General features: G+C 42.2%; 1 protein-coding gene across 2 annotated transcripts in view; it reads left to right on the forward strand.

Moving 5' to 3' along the window:
- LOC125452046 (peroxidasin homolog) overlaps positions 1-20,632 on the forward strand; it is a 499,162-nt gene that overhangs the window by 216,578 nt on the left and 261,952 nt on the right. For both annotated transcript variants that reach the window (XM_048529957.2, XM_059646061.1), the window contains exons 4-5: positions 6,314-6,385; positions 18,071-18,142. In XM_048529957.2, coding sequence (XP_048385914.2) covers positions 6,314-6,385; positions 18,071-18,142 — 144 coding nt within the window. The remainder of the gene's footprint in view (positions 1-6,313; positions 6,386-18,070; positions 18,143-20,632) is intronic.

The following is a 20,632-nucleotide window of genomic DNA, read 5'->3' on the forward strand; positions in this document are numbered from 1 at the left end:
CCACTGACCCCTTCACCCGCTTCCAACACAAGACCTCCTCCTGGGCACCACCCCCAGGCCTCCGACCCTCCCTCGACCTCTTCATCTCCAACTGCCGTCGAGACATTAACCGCCTCAACCTCTCCACCCCTCTCACCCACTCCAACCTCTCCCCCGCAGAACGGGCAGCCCTCCGCTCCCTCCGCTCCAACCCCAACCTCACCATCAAACCCGCAGACAAGGGTGGCACAGTGGTAGTATGGCGCACTGACCTCTACATCGCTGAGGCCAGACGCCAACTCTCTGACACCAACTCCTACCGCCTCCTCGATCATGACCCCACAGCCGAGCACCAAACCATCATCTCCAACACCATTCACGACCTCATCACCTCAGGGGAACTCCCACCCACAGCCTCCAACCTCATTGTTCCCCAACCCCGCACGGCCCGTTTCTATCTCCTTCCCAAAATCCACAAACCTGCCTGCCCTGGTCGACCCATCGTCTCAGCCTGCTCCTGCCCCACCGAACTCATCTCCACCTATCTGGACTCCATTTTCTCCCCTTTGGTCCAGGAACTCCCCACCTACGTCCGTGACACCACCCACGCCCTCCACCTCCTCCAGGACTTCCAATTCCCTGGCCCCCAACACCTCATATTCACCATGGACGTCCAGTCCCTGTACACCTGCATTCCGCATGGAGATGGCCTCCAGGCCCTCCGCTTCTTCCTGTCCCGCAGGCCCGACCAGTCCCCCTCCACCGACACTCTCATCCGCCTAGATGAACTCGTCCTCACACTCAACAACTTCTCTTTTGACTCCTCCCACTTCCTACAGACTAACAGGGTGGCCATGGGCACCCGCATGGGCCCCAGCTATGCCTGCCTCTTTGTAGGTTACGTGGAACAGTCCCTCTTCCGCACCTACACAGGCCCCAAACCCCACCTCTTCCTCCGGTACATTGATGACTGTATCGGCGCCGCCTCTTGCTCCCCAGAGGAGCTCGAACAGTTCATCCACTTCACCAACACCTTCCACCCCAACCTTCAGTTCACCTGGGCCATCTCCAGCACATCCCTCACCTTCCTGGACCTCTCAGTCTCCATCTCAGGCAACCAGCTTGTAACTGATGTCCATTTCAAGCCCACCAACTCCCACAGCTACCTATAATACACCTCCTCCCACCCACCCTCCTGCAAAAATTCCATCCCCTATTCCCAATTCCTCCGCCTCCGCCGCATCTGCTCCCACGATAGGACATTCCACTCCCGCACATCCCAGATGTCCAAGTTCTTTAAGGACCGCAACTTTCCCCCCACAGTGATCGAGAACGCCCTTGACCGCGTATCCCGTATTTCCCGCAACACATCCCTCACACCCCGCCCCCGCCACAACCGCCCTAAGAGGATCCCCCTCGTTCTCACACACCACCCTACCAACCTCCGGATACAACGCATCATCCTCCGACACCTGCGCCATTTACAATCCGACCCCACCACCCAAGACATTTTTCCATCCCCTCCCCTGTCTGCTTTCCGGAGAGACCACTCTCTCCGTGACTCCCTTGTTCGCTCCACACTGCCCTCCAACCCCACCACACCCGGCACCTTCCCCTGCAACCGCAGGAAATGCTACACTTGTCCCCACACCTCCTCCCTCACCCCTATCGCAGGCCCCAAGATGACATTCCACATTAAGCAGAGGTTCACCTGCACATCTGCCAATGTGGTATACTGCATCCACTGTACCCGGTGCGGCTTCCTCTACATTGGGGAAACCAAGCGGAGGCTTGGAGACCGCATTGCAGAACACCTCCGCTCAGTTCGCAACAAACAACTGCACCTCCCAGTCACAAACCATTTCCACTCCCCCTCCCATTCTCTAGATGACATGTCCATCATGGGCCTCCTGCACTGCCACAATGATGCCACCCGAAGGTTGCAGGAACAGCAACTCATATTCCGCCTGGGAACCCTGCAGCCATATGGTATCAATGTGGACTTCACCAGTTTCAAAATCTCCCCTTCCCCTACTGCATCCCTAAACCAGCCCAGTTCGTCCCCTCCCCCCACTGCACCACACAACCAGCCCAGCTCTTCCCCCCCACCCACTGCATCCCAAAACCAGTCCAACCTGTCTCTGCGTCCCTAACCGGTTCTTCCTCTCACCCATCCCTTCCTCCCACACCAAGCCACACCCCAGCTACCTACTAACCTCATCCCGCCTCCTTGACCTGTCCGTCTTCCCTGGACTGACCTATCCCCTCCAAACCTCCCCACCTATACTCTCTCCACCTATCTTCTTTACTCTCCATCTTTGGTCTGCCTCCCCCTCTCTCCCTATTTATTCCAGCTCCCTCTCCCCATCCCCCTCTTTGATGAAGGGTCTAGGCCCAAAACGTCAGCTTTTGTGCTCCTGAGATGCTGCTTGGCCTGCTGTGTTCATCCAGCCTCACATTTTATTATCTTGGAATTCTCCAGCATCTGCAGTTCCCATTATCTCTGATACTATGCTCCTTTCTAACTACCTTAGGTCCTCCTTACTACTTCCTGACCTACATTCCTTTTCATCTACCACAAATTTAGCAGTACTTTCTGTCCTTATTCTAGTCACTAACGTAAATTGTAGAATGTTGAGACCCCAGCGCTTTTCCCAAGGGCACATTATTTGTTAAACCTTGCAAATCAAGAAATGTCTCACTTATGTTTAGTTTCTGTTTCATGTAGCTAACCAATCTATTCATGCCAATATGTCAACCCTACACCAGGATCTTTTATTTTCTACATAATTGATGTAGCGTCTTATTAGGTTTTTCTGGAAATCTGTGTATAGCAGAATCACAGTTCCCATTTATCCACAGTTTATGTTACTTCATCAAAGAACTCAACAAATGCTTAAACAAGACTTCTCATGTTTAACAATATCTGTGGTGAGAAAACAGAGTTATTGGTTCATTGACCCTTCTTCGTTAACTCTGTTTTCTCCCCACAGATGCTGGCAGACCTACTGATTTATCCCAGAAATTTCTGTTTTTGTTTCTGATTTCCAGCATGTGCAGTTCTTTGTTTTTTTTTATTTCTCTTTCTATGTTGTCTCTGCCTGATTATCTCGAATTATTCTAAATGCCCTGCTATATGATAAATATTGAACCAACTCACCTGTGCTACAGTTCTTTCTGTCCTCCACTAATTTTAATGAGGAAATTACATTGCCATTTTCCAATAAAATATGCTGCTCTTTAGAGCTAAAATCTCAGTCTGACATCCAGATGTTTGTGAGCAAAATAACTTAATCTTTAATTCAAATGCAGTTACCGCCTCTTGCAGATAATCATTTGGCCTGAAAGTGTAAGAATCAATTAATGTTTTACGTTGCTGGATATTTCCTGGGAGGATTCTTCAGGATTCCTCTGGAGATGTCATTTTGTAGAAATTCTACAGATTATCAGAGCATACATGCGGGTCCAGTCAGCATTTATAGGATGAATGGTGATAATGGTGGTCATGTCATGAAAATGCAATGCACTAGAATTATAGGAGATAGGAATTTAACATGACTGCTGTTAATTAACTTTGCTGGTACCATAGGATACCTCAAAGGACATTTCTTGAGAATATGATTCCATTATCTGGCCTGTTTATCATCTGAAAACATTCTTGCCTCACTTATCCACCAACATTATCTGCTTCCTTCCGACAGTGCGAGGGGTTTGCAGACAAGAACTTGCTGCATGTAGTGGTATTCATCTTTGCGCTCAGCTTTGTATCTGTCATTTCCCTCAGCCTCAGCAGTGGTTGTCTGCATTAGCTTTTACCTGTTTCTTGGACCAATCTTTGCAGTATATTTTCCGAGAACCTTTTCAACAATTTAAGTATTTACAGGACCTAATTAATTATAGTACTTGTTGTGTTCCACAAGTGTTCGCTAAGGAATCCAGACTTTTGCATCAATTATAAAGGGATGAATGGCAAATTGTAGCATGGGTTTTATTTTTCACCAGTTAGGGAATATGCGATCAGCTCCCTAAGTTGTATTATTATCCCCTGCTACTTCCTGTGCAGTGAAATACTTGCTAGGGCTTCCAACTGTCAGTCTTCATCAAGTCTACTTCCCTCTAGTTGCTTTCCATCATAACTCATGATCTATGTAAGAAATTGATAAAGGCACTTCCTGGCTATCCTTGATAACAAAGTGTGAAGCTGTGTATCCTTCATGCAGATGGCCTCAAGGCCCTCCGCTTCTTCCTGTCCCGCAGGCCTGACCAATCCCCCTCCACCGTCACCCTCATCCGCCTAGCCAAACTCATCCTCACCCTTAACAACTTCTCTTTCGATTCCTCCCACTTCCTACAGACAAAGGGGGTGGCCATGGGTACCCCTATGGGCCCAAGCTATGCCTGCCTCTTTGTAGGTTACGTGGAATCAGTCCCTCTTCCGCACCTACACAGGCCCCAAACCCCACCTCTTCCTCCGTTACATTGATGACTGTATCGGCGCCGCCTCTTGCTCCCCAGAGGAGCTCGAACAGTTCATCCTCTTCACCAACACCTTCCACCCCAGCCTCAAGTTCACCTGGGCCATCTCCAACACATCACTCACCTTCCTGGACCTCTCAGTCTCCATCTCAGGTAACCAGCTAGTAACTGATGTCCATTTCAAGCCCACTGACTCCCACAGCTACCTAGAATACACCTCCTCCCACCCACCCTCGTGCAAAAATTCTATCCCCTATTCCCAATTCCTCCGCCTCCGCCACATCTGCTCCCAGGATGAGGCATTCCACTCCCGCACATCCCAGATGTCCACGTTCTTCCAGGGCCGCAACTTTCCCCCCGCAGTGTTCGAGAACAACCTTGACTGCATCTCCCGCATTTCCCGCAACACATCCCTCACACCCCACCCCTGCCTCAACCACCCCCAGAGGATCCCCCTCGTTCTCACATACCACCCCACCAACCTCCAGATACAATGCATCATCCTCCGACACTTCCGCCATCTACAATCTGACCCCACCACCCAAGCCATTTTCCCATCCCCACCCTAGTCTGCCTTCCGGAGAGATCACTCCCTCAGCGACTCCCTTGTCCACTCCACACCCCTCCAACCCCACCACACCCGCACATGATGTTCACCTGCACATCTGCGAATGTGGTATACTGTATCCATTATACCCAGTGTGGCTTCCTCTACATTGGGGAAACCAAGCGAAGGCTTTGGGACCGCTTTGCAGAACCCCTCCGCTCGGTTCGCAATAAACAACTGCACCTCCCAGTCGCAAACCATTTCCACTCCCCCTCCCATTCTTTAGATGACATGTCCATCATGGGCCTCCTGCAGTGCCACAAAGATGCCACCCGAAGGTTGCAGGAACAGCAACTCATATTCTGCTTGGGAACTCTGTAGCCCAATGGTATCAATATGGACTTCACCAGCTTCAAAATCTCCCCTCTCCCCACTGCATCCCAAAACCATCCCAGCTCGACCCCTCCCCCCACTGCATCCCAAAACCAGCCCAGCCTGTCTCCACTTCCCTAACCTGTTCTTCCCCTCACCCATCCCTTCCTCCCACCTCAAGCCGCACCTCCATTTCCTACCTACCACTTCATCCCACCTCCTTGACCTGCTCATCCTTCCTGGACTGACCCATCCCCTCCCTACCTCCTCACCTATACTCTCCTCCCTACCTATCTTCTTTTCTCTCCATCTTCAGTCTGCCTCCCCCTCTGTTCCTATTTATTCCAGTTCCCTCTCCCCATCCCCCTCTCTGATGAAGGGTCTAGGCCCGAAACGTCAGCTTTTGTGCTCCTGAGATGCTGCTTGGCCTGCTGTGTTCATCCAGCTTCACACTTTGTTATCTTGTATTCTACAGCATCTGCAGTTCCCATTATCACTTATTCCTGGCTATCCTTGACCTCATTCACACTAAATTCCAAATGAGCAATGTTCCCTTTTTATTCCAATGCATTGGACGAACTAAACACCAAAGCAGTGTAAGTGGAGATACCAATGATGGACTAATGTTGGGGATTTCTTATAAATGCATAGTAAACCCGTCACACATCGTTACAATGTGCTGTGTATTGGACAGAGCATTGAATAAAGTGGATTCATGTATGAAAGAGAGAGTCATTTTGGAAATGCTAAGAATAGTAAGAATTATTCAATCAAGATATTTGAGGAAAATATTTTATAGAAAATGAGAAAGGGACAGATAAATGGTGTTGTAGTAGATAGCTACAAGAGATGATCTGGCACATATTTTGACAAATATTGAATATTAAAATAATGTATTTTGTATAGTGTTTCTACAGTTTAATTCCTGATTTTTTTCAGCTATCTGTACAAGAACAACATTCGTACAATTGATAAGCTGGCATTTAAAGGGCTTATGATGCTGGAGCAGTTGTAAGTAAAATTCATATTTATGAATATTTTAGATTTTTTGTAATATTAGTGATACATCTCTATTACTTTTGAAGTCTTTCGCCCTGAGTTTTCTAGGAGTCTGCCTCAATCACAGATCCTGAAGGTGAGTCCAGCATTACCAAAAGAGACAGATATATGCAAGTGTTCTTTTGCAATGTTTGCAATAAAATGCCTGTATTCGTTCTGCTTGCAGTATTTGCAGGCTCTTTTGCACTACAGAAATGCAACCAGACATTTCAAGGAGCTTTACAGCTGTTGAAGTGCTTTCCAAGTGTAGTGACTATTGCAGGAAACATAACTGCAAATATGTGCAAAGTAAATTTCAACAAACAGAATTATCCTAATGAACACCACCTATTTTGGTTTTGTGATGTTGGTTATTGGTAAGTATTGGCCAGGACACCACCAATAACTGCAGTGCTCGTCTTCAAAATAGTGCCATGCATTCTTTTGCATTTACCCAAGCAAGAAGATGAGTTTAGCATCTCATTTTATAGATATCACTCCCAGCAGTGAATACTTCTTCAGTACTGCACTGGAGTGTCAGCCTTAACTATCTGCTGAAATCGTGCAATGGGAATTCAACACAAAATCTAATGACTCAAAGGGCGGGTGCCACCAACTGAACCACAGACAATTTTTTAGTCCTAGAAGAGCAATTGTGTTCTTGGGCTTTGTTAAATTAATCTGCTGTGAACTTAGTTACAGTATGTTAGGAAAGCTTTGATGTCTTTACTAAGCTTAGAATGGTACAGTTGCTTGCAATGAAATAACATTGGTTCTACTTGATTAATTAAGAATAACTTTCCAGGACTTCCCTAAAAAAGTTGTGAAACTCTACCCAAATTATTTCTTTTAAGTAAATGCACTCACGATAAAATCAAATTTTACAAGATTATGGTGAAACCAGGTTTCATCCCACTTCCTGGTCACCACTGTCAGAATTCAGGTTTTCCACCATTTCGAGCCCCAGAAAGTTCACAGCCTTTGTTTTTAACTGTTGTTTAATTAGTTTCTCCTTTCCATTTTATCTACAAATCACATTTAATGCAATTGTTCCAGTGAGATGAAATACTGTATCAATTGATGCAATGGTATTTCTCAGTTTGAGCATTCTCCAAACTCCGATCACTAACCCAACAGTTCCCTTCATTCTGTACAGATGCCAAACTTCCACTCTCAATATTACAGTTGCAAAGGGCATTCCCTCACAAGGGGGGTTAGTGGATGCAAAATTGGACTCTGTAGTACCTGTCTATGAACGCTACAGATGCTGTTCATATGCGCATAAGAACGCATGCACAAGACATGCTCATGCACACATGCGCACGCACACATGCGCACGCACACATGCATGCACACAGTGATATTGACAAAGCAGTTAACAGGGACATGGCAAGTGTGCTTCAGAAGTATCCAGGATAAGCAGACCATGATGCCAATTAAAAGGCAACACTGGTTTGGTGCCAATGTTGCCATTTTGAAGCTTAATGCTCCAACCAGTGCCCTCGCCCAGCTGAATATATATTTTAAAGAAGGAGCTCTCATTAGTGCTATTAAATGGGATCATCAATGAATTTCAGGTTAGTTTTGGTTGATTCATACTGGCTGTGATATTGGTTTTAAATGTTCCTTTATTTCCATAGTTCTGCAAGTTGTAGAGGTTTTCAGAGGATGATAAGGCAGATGCTAAAGGACATTATACTGACTCCCAAGTTCTTCCGTACAAGCCAACTGACCTCTGACATGGGTGCACTGGTCAACATTTCATCCATAACCAAGAGACAAACACAGGATACACAGAGCAAGAAGAGGGAGATGAAGGAATGGTCCCAGCACCGATCCTTGTGGCATACCACTGGTTACAGGCCTCCAGTCTGAAAAAAACAACCCGCCTCCACCACCCTCTGCCTTCTACCTTCAAACCAGTTCTGTATCCAAATGGCAAATTCTCCCTGTATTGCATGTAATCTAACCTTGATAACTAGGCTACCATGAGGAACCTTGTCGAAACCTTACTGAAGTCCATTTGGATCATGCACACTGCTCTGCCCTCATCAATCCTCTTTGTTACTTCTTCAAAAAAACTCAGTCAAGTTAGTGAGGTATGATTTCCCACGCACAAAGCCATATTAACTATCCCTAAACAGTCCTTGTCTTTCCAAATACATGTAAATCCCATCCCTCAGGATTTCCTCCAACAACTTGCCCACCACCATTGTCAGGCTCACTGATCTATAGTTCCCTGGCTTTTTGTTAGCACTTTTCATAAATAATGGCACCGCATGCTGCCTCACAGTACCAAGGACCCAGGTTCGATTCCACCCTCGGTTGACTATCTGTTTGGAGTTTGCACATTCTCCCCATATCTGTGTGGGCTTCCTCCAGGTCTTCTGGTTTCCTCCCACAGTCCAAAGATGTGCAAGTTAGGTGGATTGGCCATGCTAAATTGCCTATAGTGTCCATGGGTGCTTAGGTTATTTGGGTTAAACATAGGAAATGCAGGCATAGGGGAATGGGTCTGGGTGGGATGCTCCTTAGAGGGGCAATGTGGACTTGTTGGGCTGAATAGCCTGTTGGGAGTCCATGATTAGCCAACCTCCAGTCTTCCGGCACCTCACTTGTGACTATTGATGATAAAAATCTCTCAGCAAGGGGCCCAGCAATAGCTTCCCACAGAGTTCTAGGGTGCACCTGATCAGGTCCTGGGGATTTATCCACCTTTATGCATACTAAGACCTCCAGCACCACCTCCTATATAATATGGATATTTTTCAAAATGTCACTATCAACTTCCCCACATTCTCTATCTCCCATTATCCTTCTCCACAGTAAACACATGCAAAATACCCATTTAATATTTCACCCATCTTCTTCAGTCACACACAGCGGTAACCCTGCTGATCTTTAAGGAGTCCTGATCTCATCTCAGCTACCTTTTTGTCCCGAATGTATTTATAAAGTCCCTTTGGATTTTTCTTAACCCTATTTGCCAAAGCTATCTCACATCCCTTTTTTGCCCTCCTGATTTCCCTCTTAAAGTATACTCCTACTGCCTAAATACTCTTCTAAGGTTTCACTCAGCACCTGCTGTCTATATCTGACATACCTTAACCAAAATTTCAATTCCCCTCGTCATCTAGCATCCCCCACACCTACCAGCTTTGCCTATCACCTTAACAGGAACATCCTTTCCCTGGAGTCTGATTTTCTCATTTTTGAAGGCCTCCCATTTTCCAGCCAACTCTTGCCCCCGCACCACTGACCCCTCAGTCACCTACACTTGCCTTATTTCCCATGAGTAGGTCAAGCTTTGCACCTTCTTTAGCAGTACATCCACATACTGAATCGGAAAATTTTCTTGCACACACTTTACAAATTCCTGTCCATCCAAGGCTTTAAGAGTGGCAGGTCCCGTCTATGTTTGGAAAGTCAAAATCCCCTATTCTAACAACCCTATTATTAAAGACCCTTAAGCCCTTACTCAGTTGTGCATTGCCCCTTAGATCTCCCATGCTCACTCCATCAATATTGACTATGTATAGAACAAATGAGTCATGTAAGGAAGTTTTAAAATGCTTGCTAAAAGTCACCCATTCAAAATTCCCCATTGAAAAGACGTTGAAATTATTTCAGATGCCATTTCTGCCACGTCCAGCAAGGTGCCACCACCAGGCACAAATTCTCTTCTCCTCCCTTGTCCATCTTTTGCGGGGACCGTTCTCTCTGGGACACCCTGGTTCACACTTCCTTCTTCCTCAACACCCACCCCCACTGCCCTACCGCACCTTCCTCTGCAACAGGTGAAGGTGCAACACCTGCCCATTAACCTCCATCCTCCCCACTATCCAAGGGCCTAAATATATCTTGCAGGTGAAGCAATACTTCACCTGCACTTGCCAGATTCTAGTCTACTGCATTTGCTGCTCACAATGTGGTCTTCTCTGCATTGGGGAAATGAAACGTAGACTGGGTAACGGCTTTGCAGAATATTTATGTTCTGCTTGCAAAAAAGACTCTGAACTACCTGTTTGTTGCCACTTTAATGCACCACTCTGTTCCCTGGCCAACATCTCGGCCTCTGGCTTCAGTGTTCCAGCGAACCTCAACACAAACTGGAAGAACAACACTTCATTTTCTGCCTGGGGATCCTGCAGCCCTCTGGATTCAATGTCAAGTTCAATAATTTTAGGGCCTAAATTCTCCCATGTCCCAGCCCTCTACCCAACAGACCAGGCCTTGTTACCACGCAGCCTGCCATCGTACACCATCTGTTGTTAGTCACTAATAGTCCCCATTAACAACTATTCACCCTCCCAGCCTGATTGTTATCAACTCTTTGTCTATCCAACTGCTGTTCTTTTTCTTCAGGCTCTATCCTATCATTTGCTCCTCACCCCATCCTCCTCCTGCTTTTTTCTGCATGTAAACTGATGTTTTCCCAGCCACCATCAGTTCTAAGGAAGGGTCATCGGACCCGAAACATTAGCTCTGTTTTTTTACCCTTCACTGATGCTGCCAGACCTGCTGAGCTTTTCCAGCAACTTTGCTTTTGTCGTTGAAATTATTACAACCTTATAAGGTGATCAATGAGACACTGCCACTCATACCTTCAGTCGCAAAATATTTATTCAACTTCACACCTCTTAATCTCGTTCAAAAAAAATTAGAAGACCAAAAAAAAATAATAACTTGCTAAAAATTCAAGGCAAAGATTCTCCTTGATGCTATTTTGACACTTTGCTATATACCTGCTTCTCCAGATTGCCTAAGTATGAATGTTTGGCTGAGCTGTGAAGCTAACTAAATGTATCAGCTGAACAATTGTTTGTTTGCACTGGCTAATATAAAGTATTGACAAACAGGAGGCCGGAAGAATGCAGCAAGCCAGGCAACACCTGGAGGAAAGGAGCAGTCAATGTTTCTGTGCAGATCTCCCCTCCAGGAAGCTGATACCTAAGTTCACCTTTCCCCATGAAAACCATCTCTAATGTCTCTAATATATGTTTAGTGTCAATCCTCAGCCCTAAGCCAACTTAATAAAACACTAATGAAATGTCACATTGCAAATTGAAACATATCTTAATTATTCATTATGTTTTCACTTTTTTAGCCTCTACATGAATTCATTCCACACAAATATTTTAGTCTAAATTCTCCAATGCATTCTGTCCAGTTTGTATCTTGATAGGAGTGCTGGAAATTTACTCATTTTATGCGTCATTTCTCTTTAGTTTGGAAAAGCAAGATCCTCCCTGAAACAGCTAAAATATTCCCTTAAATTGACAAACATGGTCAGGAATTTCCTGCCTGCTTTTCCTCAGATTTAAGCATGGAGGGTATTCAGTCATATTTATGCTAAAATGAGTTAGATTCTGATAATAAGGGTGTGAGGGTTTGTGCAGCAGCCAGGAAATGTGTAATGACAGGATTCTTAAGGAGGCTGTTGAATGTAATGGTAGCATCTGATTTTTTTTTAAAGTAAAAGGTCTGTTTCCAAAATGCAGCCAGCCAATATGAAGACTAGCTAGCTGTAGGTTTCAGGCAAAAGCCAAGGTTAAATGGTCATGATGAAATTGTTTATCAGGATCTTGGTGGTGGAGAAAGGGATTCAGATCTTGGGTTGGGCATAGAAGTTACAGATTAGATCCCAGGCAATGTGGGTATTTAGGCAGTTGGCAAGGTTATGTAGATTACAGACAAGCATTAGAATGGAATAAAGATAATGTTGAATTTGTCAATTTGCTCTTTGGGTAAGCTCAACTGTTCAACAAAATTATAAATGATCTTTTACTTCAACTCCCATCTTCCATCATGGTCCTGATATACCTTAATACGCTATTAACTTCTGTCTCACCCACTGTATATTTATAAGTAGCTGCAGAGAAAGAATTCCAAAAGTTCACAGCTGTTTGGCTGTAGAAATTTTTCCTCATCTCAGCCTAAATTGTCAACTCCTTATTTTGAGATTGTGACCCTATTATGTCGATTTTCCAGCCAGTGGAAACATTATTGCAATATTTAGTCTAAGAACTTTGTGGCTGTGATTTACATTGCCAGGGGGAGATTCAGGACAAATCACACCACTGTGAATATGATCGTTTAAAAATAGCCTCTTATATTTCCAATGCTTAGTCTGGGGACACACAGGTTTGAGATTCTGAGTGGATGATCCAGGAAGTACAAATGATGTTGTTGGCTGCCGAGGAGGGATGGGCAAATAGCCAACTGGGACTCCTGCTTTGTTTTCATGCATGCCTTACACTATCAACCCCTTATTATCCGTGCCCCATTTATGCCATCTCCTGCTCTTTACTTACCTCTCATGACTGTTCAAAGCCATGTACCAACTCATGAACCATCAACATATTCCCCCATTATCCTTTGTATGTTTGTTTTTGCCAACCTATGCTCACCCGTCCATCTTTATTAGTTCCTAATACTTCCATGCTAATCTACCATGGTTCCTCATACTCCAAATTCTGCCAAAATCATCAAGTGTTTTTATAGTCTCAATACCAACTCATACCTATCTTTCTTTGCCCTTTCTTCCCATGCCAACTCTCTTAGTATCTCCAAAGGCATGGATATAAAATAAAGCTATCAGTTTATTGATCATATATCTATTAAAATATATATTTTCATTTTATCCGTTGAAAGCCTTCAACTAATCCCTTACATAACCAACATTTCGATTCTATTGCAGTTACATCTGCCTAGCATAACACTCACTTAATAGCCAACCAATTCTGAACACAATAGTTTTGGAATCTGTCATATAGCATAAATTCTATAATATTTTATGTTAACATGTACTCTTAAATCTTTTTTTAACTAGACATTGGACAGCCTTTGATAACTTTGAATGTACCAATAGTTTTATGCATATTTTAAGCACAAGTGTGCCTTTGCACAAACCCAAAGGCTGGCTTTTTCCTCCCAAAGCATATCTTATCTTCACCAAAGAGGGAGAAATATAGAATATTTTTCCAACATTTTTGTCTCACAACTCTTACTTTAAATTACTCCAAACACTCCCCATGACCTATCAGTATTAAATCTAATGCCCTCTAGCCTCACCTATAGCCTATTAGCCCTGAATGTTATGATATTTCAAGTGCTCATCCAAGTACTTTTTAAAGGGTGTGAGATTTGGTACCTCTACTGTCATGTACTGCAGTGCATTCCACATTCCCTCCTGCCTCTGGATGAAAAACATGTTCCTCAAATCCCCTCTAAACCTCCTGTTCTTCACTTTTCAGTTATGGCTGCTCGTTACTGATCCTCCGACTAAGGGAGAACGGCTACTTTTTATCCATCCTATCCACATCTATCATAACCTCATGTAGGCCTATCAGGTCCCCCTCAACCTTTCCTGCACCAGTTAAGACAACCTGAGTCTACCCAGTCTCTCTTCATGGCTAAAATACTCCATCTCAAGAAGCCCCCTGGCGAATCTCCATTACTTTCCTTCCCGTGCTACCACATCCTTCCTGTGGTGTGGCAACCAGAACTGTACGTAGTGCAGTGCAAGATGAATCTTTGACCAAGTGTTTTTTTTCAATAATAGTCAAGTTTCCTATTTGTTTACTGTCAATCTTTTTTACCTTAACAAACATTGTATGTTTTAACATGATGGAAGTTTTTCTTTCTTTCTGAATGTTTCAATTGATAATTAAACAACTTCTTGATTCCATATAAATACATATACACTCCAATCTTATATTTGTTTTCCATAAGTTGATTTTACAGGGCAGCACGCTTAAAAATGTGCAGTTTAAGTGGCCTGGCCATGAAAAATTGCTCATAAGTATCCAGGGATGTGTAGACTAGGTGGTTTAGCCATGGGAAATGTAGGGTTACAGGATAGGAGTTTGAGTCAGTGTGGACTTCTTGGGCCGAATGGCCTGTTTTCCCACAGCATAGAGTCAATGATTCTATGATTAAAACTTGAAGAATAATCTGTGTTACTTCTTGTTTTCTTGACAAGGCACTTCATCAATCTGATTAGGTGCTTAGCCTGCTTGAGGTTGGATGGCAGTAATCTGCTATAGTGGGCTAAACATCACAATAACATTGGAATGGTGACAATCATGCTTATTTTACATCAAAGACAGTGCCACTGATGAAAAGATCAGAAAATAATTGTGTCTTTAAAATCAATTTATTCAGTTGAAGGCAGCAATGCCAGAATATGTTTTTGGTCAAGTTTCATTTTCTTCTTTGAATTACCTTATAAAATGTATAGCAATAATGAATAAAGGAGTTTCAGTGCTTAAATGGACTTTTGATAACTTTAAACAATTTATATGATTTTAACAGAGTGTAGCACTTTCCATTTTTATCCAGTTAACCAAGATGAGCCAAGTATCTGTCTAACTGGTGATCTCTTCATTGCCAATGAATGCCAGACAAAATCTTTAAGCTTGCCAGCAGCTGTACTGTCTGTTAACCATATCCTTCCATCTGTTCTTGGCAATTATATTTGTTAAGAGTGTTTCTGCTGAATTGTGTTTAGGATTTTAGTCTGGCTATTATATTAGTGCTTTCCAAGACTGATTACTTGAATGTCTTGATGTGGTGTTTCAATCCAAATAGGACATCACCTGCTGGGAATGATAGAGAATTACCAAGAGGATTCTTTACTGGCCTAAAATAAAGCACACATGTCAGAGTCCAGAAAATTGTCAGTTGCTTGGAACATTCCCTAACTGCAGTATTACTTTTATCCTTCTGCCTGCATCTAAACAAAAAGGTTTGGATCTTCAGTGTGGTGAGGTGTATTCAACAACAGCAGGATTGCGTAGCTCATTCTAATGTTCTTCAAGCAATTCCTCCTTTTCATCAAACATGAAAAGTACCAAGCATTTAAAGCCTCCAAATTATGAGACTCCCACAGCTGAAGCCCCTCCTGAGCTGACAGGCTCTCATTACTACCTGCTGTCTTGAACAGACGGAAAATGTTGTATGCTTTTTAACTTTTAAATGTTGAGCCCTGGCGGAAGTTTTCATACCAACCAGTAGTGATGTGGTTTGGGCCCAGCATTGGCCCCATTAGGTAAGTTGGAAATAGTTGTTTTTTTATTGCTTTCTGTGGGCAGGACAAGCAAGAATTCATCTGCTGACTCATGCAGGAAATTTTGGACGCTCCTCAACTGTGACCTTGACAACACTCCCATGATCGCAGTATGACATGGAACAACTGCCAGCTGATCTTACTACTTTTCAATTGTTGACAGGTTGTAATTCTTACAGTCCGGTTAGGGATCATTAACATTTCAAGAGAAATCTAATGCCAAGTTACGCAATCAACAGAACTATGTCATAAAATTCTATTTTCCAATAAAAAACACGGATTGGAATTTTACTATTTGAAATTCAAGAATTAAAGCAAGTGAGTTTCTTTGTATCATATCCACTGCATTCTGGGGCAAATTATTGTAAAATCATGCAATTTGAAGCTCATAACTTTTTGTCACAAGATGTTGCATGAATTGTTTGGTGAATTGTGTATTGAATGTGATGGACATTGTCGCTGCTAATGGAAACATCTGGCATCCAAGGCTCTAGCACCATATCTGAAGGCCAGCTATATACTATACCACTTCAGATACTGCAAGATAGGAGCATTGCCTCAGCCTCTGGGCAGTTGCATGAAAAATTTCAGCAGATGGCACACAAGCAATTTAAGCTAGCCTCTTGCATTATGGAGAAAGCTGACACTGGCAGATAAAGCAAAAGAGAGAAGGTCAACCCTCTTCCCTGCTGACTGCAACAGTTGAACATCTCTCCAGACCCAGATATTCCAGGCAGTAATAGCAGCAAGGGTCAGTTCTGCTTCCATTGTGCAAAGGGGTAGGCAGCAATGCAGAAAGAAGGCCAATGATATCCTGTGCTCTGCAAAGGTAAAGTGGCACCTTCTTCTGTCTGCTGCTCCACACACAGGCATTACTCACTTCATTCTTCCCACTACAAATGTATTTCACCAAATGTAATGGATTGCAACCCTTAGAATTATATTCATCATGTTAATTATTTTTTGATGACATTATTTGTACTTTATTAATTGGAGTATATTTAATTGCAAAAATGTTTCTAAACACTTGTAATCTATTTACAGTTAATAACAAAAATAACTATGTAAATCAAATCAACTACTTAATGAAGATTGCTAGTTTTATTGTATCTTTTACATGTCATGTCTATAAATTCTGTAGTTTTATGTCCTGACCTGTATTTAACTGTCATATGTATGACTATTAGCAGGTATGAGGATGTAATAACTTCTCTTAGTTCAAACACTTTAATGGTAAACAGTCAAATAGATTCAACTACTTTTCAAAAAGTTGAAATCTTATGTTAATCGCTTAAGATGAAACTTAGCCTTAACAAAATTAAAAGTAACAATCTCAATCTCTGTTCTTGAATCGATTGACCTCATCAAGTGTGTTGTCATGAACCCTGGTGCCTTTGGAGCTAGAGAGAGAAAAAAAAGTTGTGATTATTCCTATCATGAAAAATATGTTAATGGGTTGAATGCAGTATTTGTCACCTTAAACAAATATCAATTGACAGGTTGCTATTTATTGGTATTTGCTACGCAACCTGTCTGTCAGAATTTTATGGCAGTGACACATTATTGAATATTGACTGTGCAAAAGATGAAAAGCACAGGATATTCTTCCTTAAACAACTTAAAGTGATAAGCATGTCACTTTAGAATTAGTATTTTTTTTCTCTATCCCCTCTTTTGTTTCCTACTGCAATAAATTGGAAGGTTTTCTTCTTGTTAATAATATCTTGTATTTTGAAAGTTATTCAGGTTAACTAACCATGGAAAGTTGTTAAATTCCAATGCCTAAATGTTGTGTGCACCATTTGGGTATATGTTTAACTCTAAGTTTGAAACTGAAAGGAATCTCAAATGTGACAACTTAAATGATTAATTATTAGTGACTTCATTTTTACATGGTGATTGAATTCCACTCCTTAATTTCCATTCAGCAGGATCTCAGACCATGAATATAGTTTTGGGTAATACATGCATCTAAACTCTGAGAGAATGTCAGAACTCACAAGTGATACAGTCTGAGCAAATAGTTAAATAATCTTTAAATGTTGGATTTAAAAAGTTACCTAGCTGCAGATAAGGAATCCTCTATCTGCTTTATAATTTCCTTTTACTAACGTTGAAGAGGTTTGGTTGGATTGTAAGAAACCAGATGCAGTGGTAGTGACAGTAATGGTTGCAACTAAAGACAGCCTGTAGCACTGAATGTTCAGAAAGATGCCAACTGCTTTAGATATCAGGAAATTACAAATTCTAATCCATGTGCATGAAGTCATATTGTTAATGTTATAGCAAAATAGAGGGACGAACAATTAATTCTCCCCTTTCGAATCCATCATCACTCCGGAAAAGTTGGGAAGAGTCCCAGTTCTTACAATTAATGCTCTGTGTGAATCATATAAGAAAAAAGTGTAAGCGTAGTAACAAGACCATAGTAACAAGAACAAGTCAGTGCTTAAAGCATTGATGCTTATATCAGGTTTCCAGTCTTAGTTGCATCTTCAATTTGAAACAGCTTAGGTTGGATTCTGAAATAAAGCACATCCCAGGATTCAATTCTGAATGCTAACTCTTAATGTGAATTGTTTCAACAGATACATTCATTTCAACCACATAGAGATACTAGAGCCAGAAACCTTTCGTGATCTTCCCAAACTGGAGAGATTGTAAGTGATGCATGGACTACTGTTTCATCTGCTATATGTGTGTTTTTGCCTAGAACTAACTTTAGAACTAACTAATTAACCTAATGGCTTTTTGCATTGTGCTGGAATCCCAAGCATTTCCAGTCTCACATCCCTCAAAGAAGTGGATTATAGTATATATTTAGTTTTAACAATGTTATTCATAAGACACTTTGATATTTCTGTCCCGAGTAAAGGAATGCTCAATGGAAAATTCATGACCTGTCCGAATGTCAGTCTCCCCTCTTTAGTTAATGTTGAAGTGGCCCATGAAATTGTCGCTAGAACTAATGTCACAATGCTGTGGCTTTAAGAGGTGTATTTTTTCCTTTGTTTTGAAGAGAGGTTTTAAGGCAGAGGTGGAGCAGTCTACCAAGCCACTGGAGTAAGTAGCTTGGCGGCCTTGGGTTTATTTTTAAAAAAAGCTTTGGAACAATAGAAGCAATCTGTGTGGGTCTGGTCAAAGTCTCACAGAACCAGGATTTTTACTTTTAGTTTTCAGTAGTTACAGGTGGGGTCTTGAAGAGTTAGAAGCTATTCTTTTACTTCTCTCAGTTACAGCCAAACGCTGGGGGTTCTCTTCCTGCTATTCGAGTTGCATGTGAGATAATCTTCTTTCTGAATTTGTCTTTGGCCAAGGGTGTGTTTATAGGATGTTTCTATATTGGAATAATTAATTAATTATATTTACTGTATCTATTATTCTGTTAAGTTTTCGAGTAGAGCTAAGTTATTCCAATTTCTTCTTTCTTTTGTTATATATTAACTGTAGTCGATGAATAAAGTGTCTTTTGCATTAAATCTGGTAGTTTGACCAATCAAATTACATTTGCCTTTAAAGTAAGAAAATATTGGAGTCTAGACTATTTTCCGAATATTCTGTGGGTGTTTGGTCTGTTCTGTGACACCATGTTGAAAAAGGAGGTTGATATTTTTTCTTCATGTCCTAACTGTGTGTTTGCAAACTTGGGTTCATTGTGTGGGTGGATGTGTGTATTAAAATTGACTGTTTCTAAGATAATTGAAAATATCAAGGGTGAATGAAAATGCATTTCTCAAATATGTAATTGAGAATCAGAGGATCGAGACAGTAGCAAGAGAAATAGGTATTTGCTGTGAATGTTATCCAACTGATGTAGAAGCATCTCACCTAAGCTAAGGTTGGCGTAGAATTTCACTGAAAAAATTCCAGTGTAGCCGTATAAAACAAAATAAAACAGGAAAATAGTATTTAAGACCAGGCAGGAGTAAACCATTCAGCCTGTTGAGTTTACCGAAGTGTGAAACTGGATGAACACATCAGGCCAAGCAGCATCTCAGGAGCACAAAAGCTGATGTTTTGGGCCTAGACCCCCCCTCTCTGATGAACGATCTAGGCCCGAAACATCAGCTTTTGTGCTCCTGAGATGCTGCTTGGCCTGCTGTGTTCATCCAGCTTCATACTTTGTTATCTTGGACTCTCCAGCATCTGCAGTTCCCATCATCTCTGAGCCTGTTCAGTTTGCTGTGCCATTCAATAAAACAATGTCTAATCTGGTTCTGGCCTCAACTTCACTTTCCTGGACATCATAATCTTCCTTATTCATCAAAGATGGATTAAACTCTGCCTTGAATAAATTCAAAGGCCTAGCCTCCACTGCTTTCTGGGGAAGGGAATTCACATCAAAGTCTCACTGAGAGTAAAAATACTTTTTCACCACTATCTTAAAAGGGAGATCTTAAATTCTTAAACAATGTCACCTAGTTTCAATTTCCTCAAAACAGGAAACATCCTCTTGGTATCCACCCTACCAAGTCCCCCTTAGGATCCTCTGTGCTGTGGTAAGATCATCCCTTTTTCTTCTAACCTTCAATGGGTATAGGCACAATCCGGTTCAACATTCATTCACAAAGAAAAGCCTTCTTCTCAGGAGTGGGTTGACTGAATTTTCCCTGAACTGCTTCTCAAGCAATTATCTATTTTTTTTATCAAATACGGAAACCAAAACTGTTCACAATGCTCCAGATGTGGCTTCACAAACATGCAGCACAGTTACAATAAAGCTTCACTACTTGTAAATTAAATTCCCCTTGCAATAAACAATAACATTGCATTTGCCTTCATAATTGCTTCTTGTCACTGCATACTGACGTTTTTCTGATTGTGAACCAGGGCGTTCCAGGCCCTCTGTGACACCAAGTTCTGTAATCTCCATTTAAATAATACACGGCTTTTCTATGCTATCCAACAAAGTGAAGAAGTTCACATTTTCTCAAATTATACACTCAAATTTTTGCCCCTTCACTTTAGCTGTCTTTCCACCTCTACTTGACATTTTACTTTCTCCTATCTGTCTACGAATCATTGGCAAATTTAGCAACCGTGCGGTCAAACCTTTCATCCAAGCCACTTTGTAATTTATTTAATTGTTTTTATTACTTAAAACTTTCTGATTAAGATTACAGAGTATATGCCTATGTCTAATAAAATCT

This window comes from Stegostoma tigrinum, chromosome 5, assembly GCF_030684315.1.
Source record: "Stegostoma tigrinum isolate sSteTig4 chromosome 5, sSteTig4.hap1, whole genome shotgun sequence".
Classification (NCBI taxonomy): Eukaryota; Metazoa; Chordata; class Chondrichthyes; order Orectolobiformes; family Stegostomatidae; genus Stegostoma; species Stegostoma tigrinum.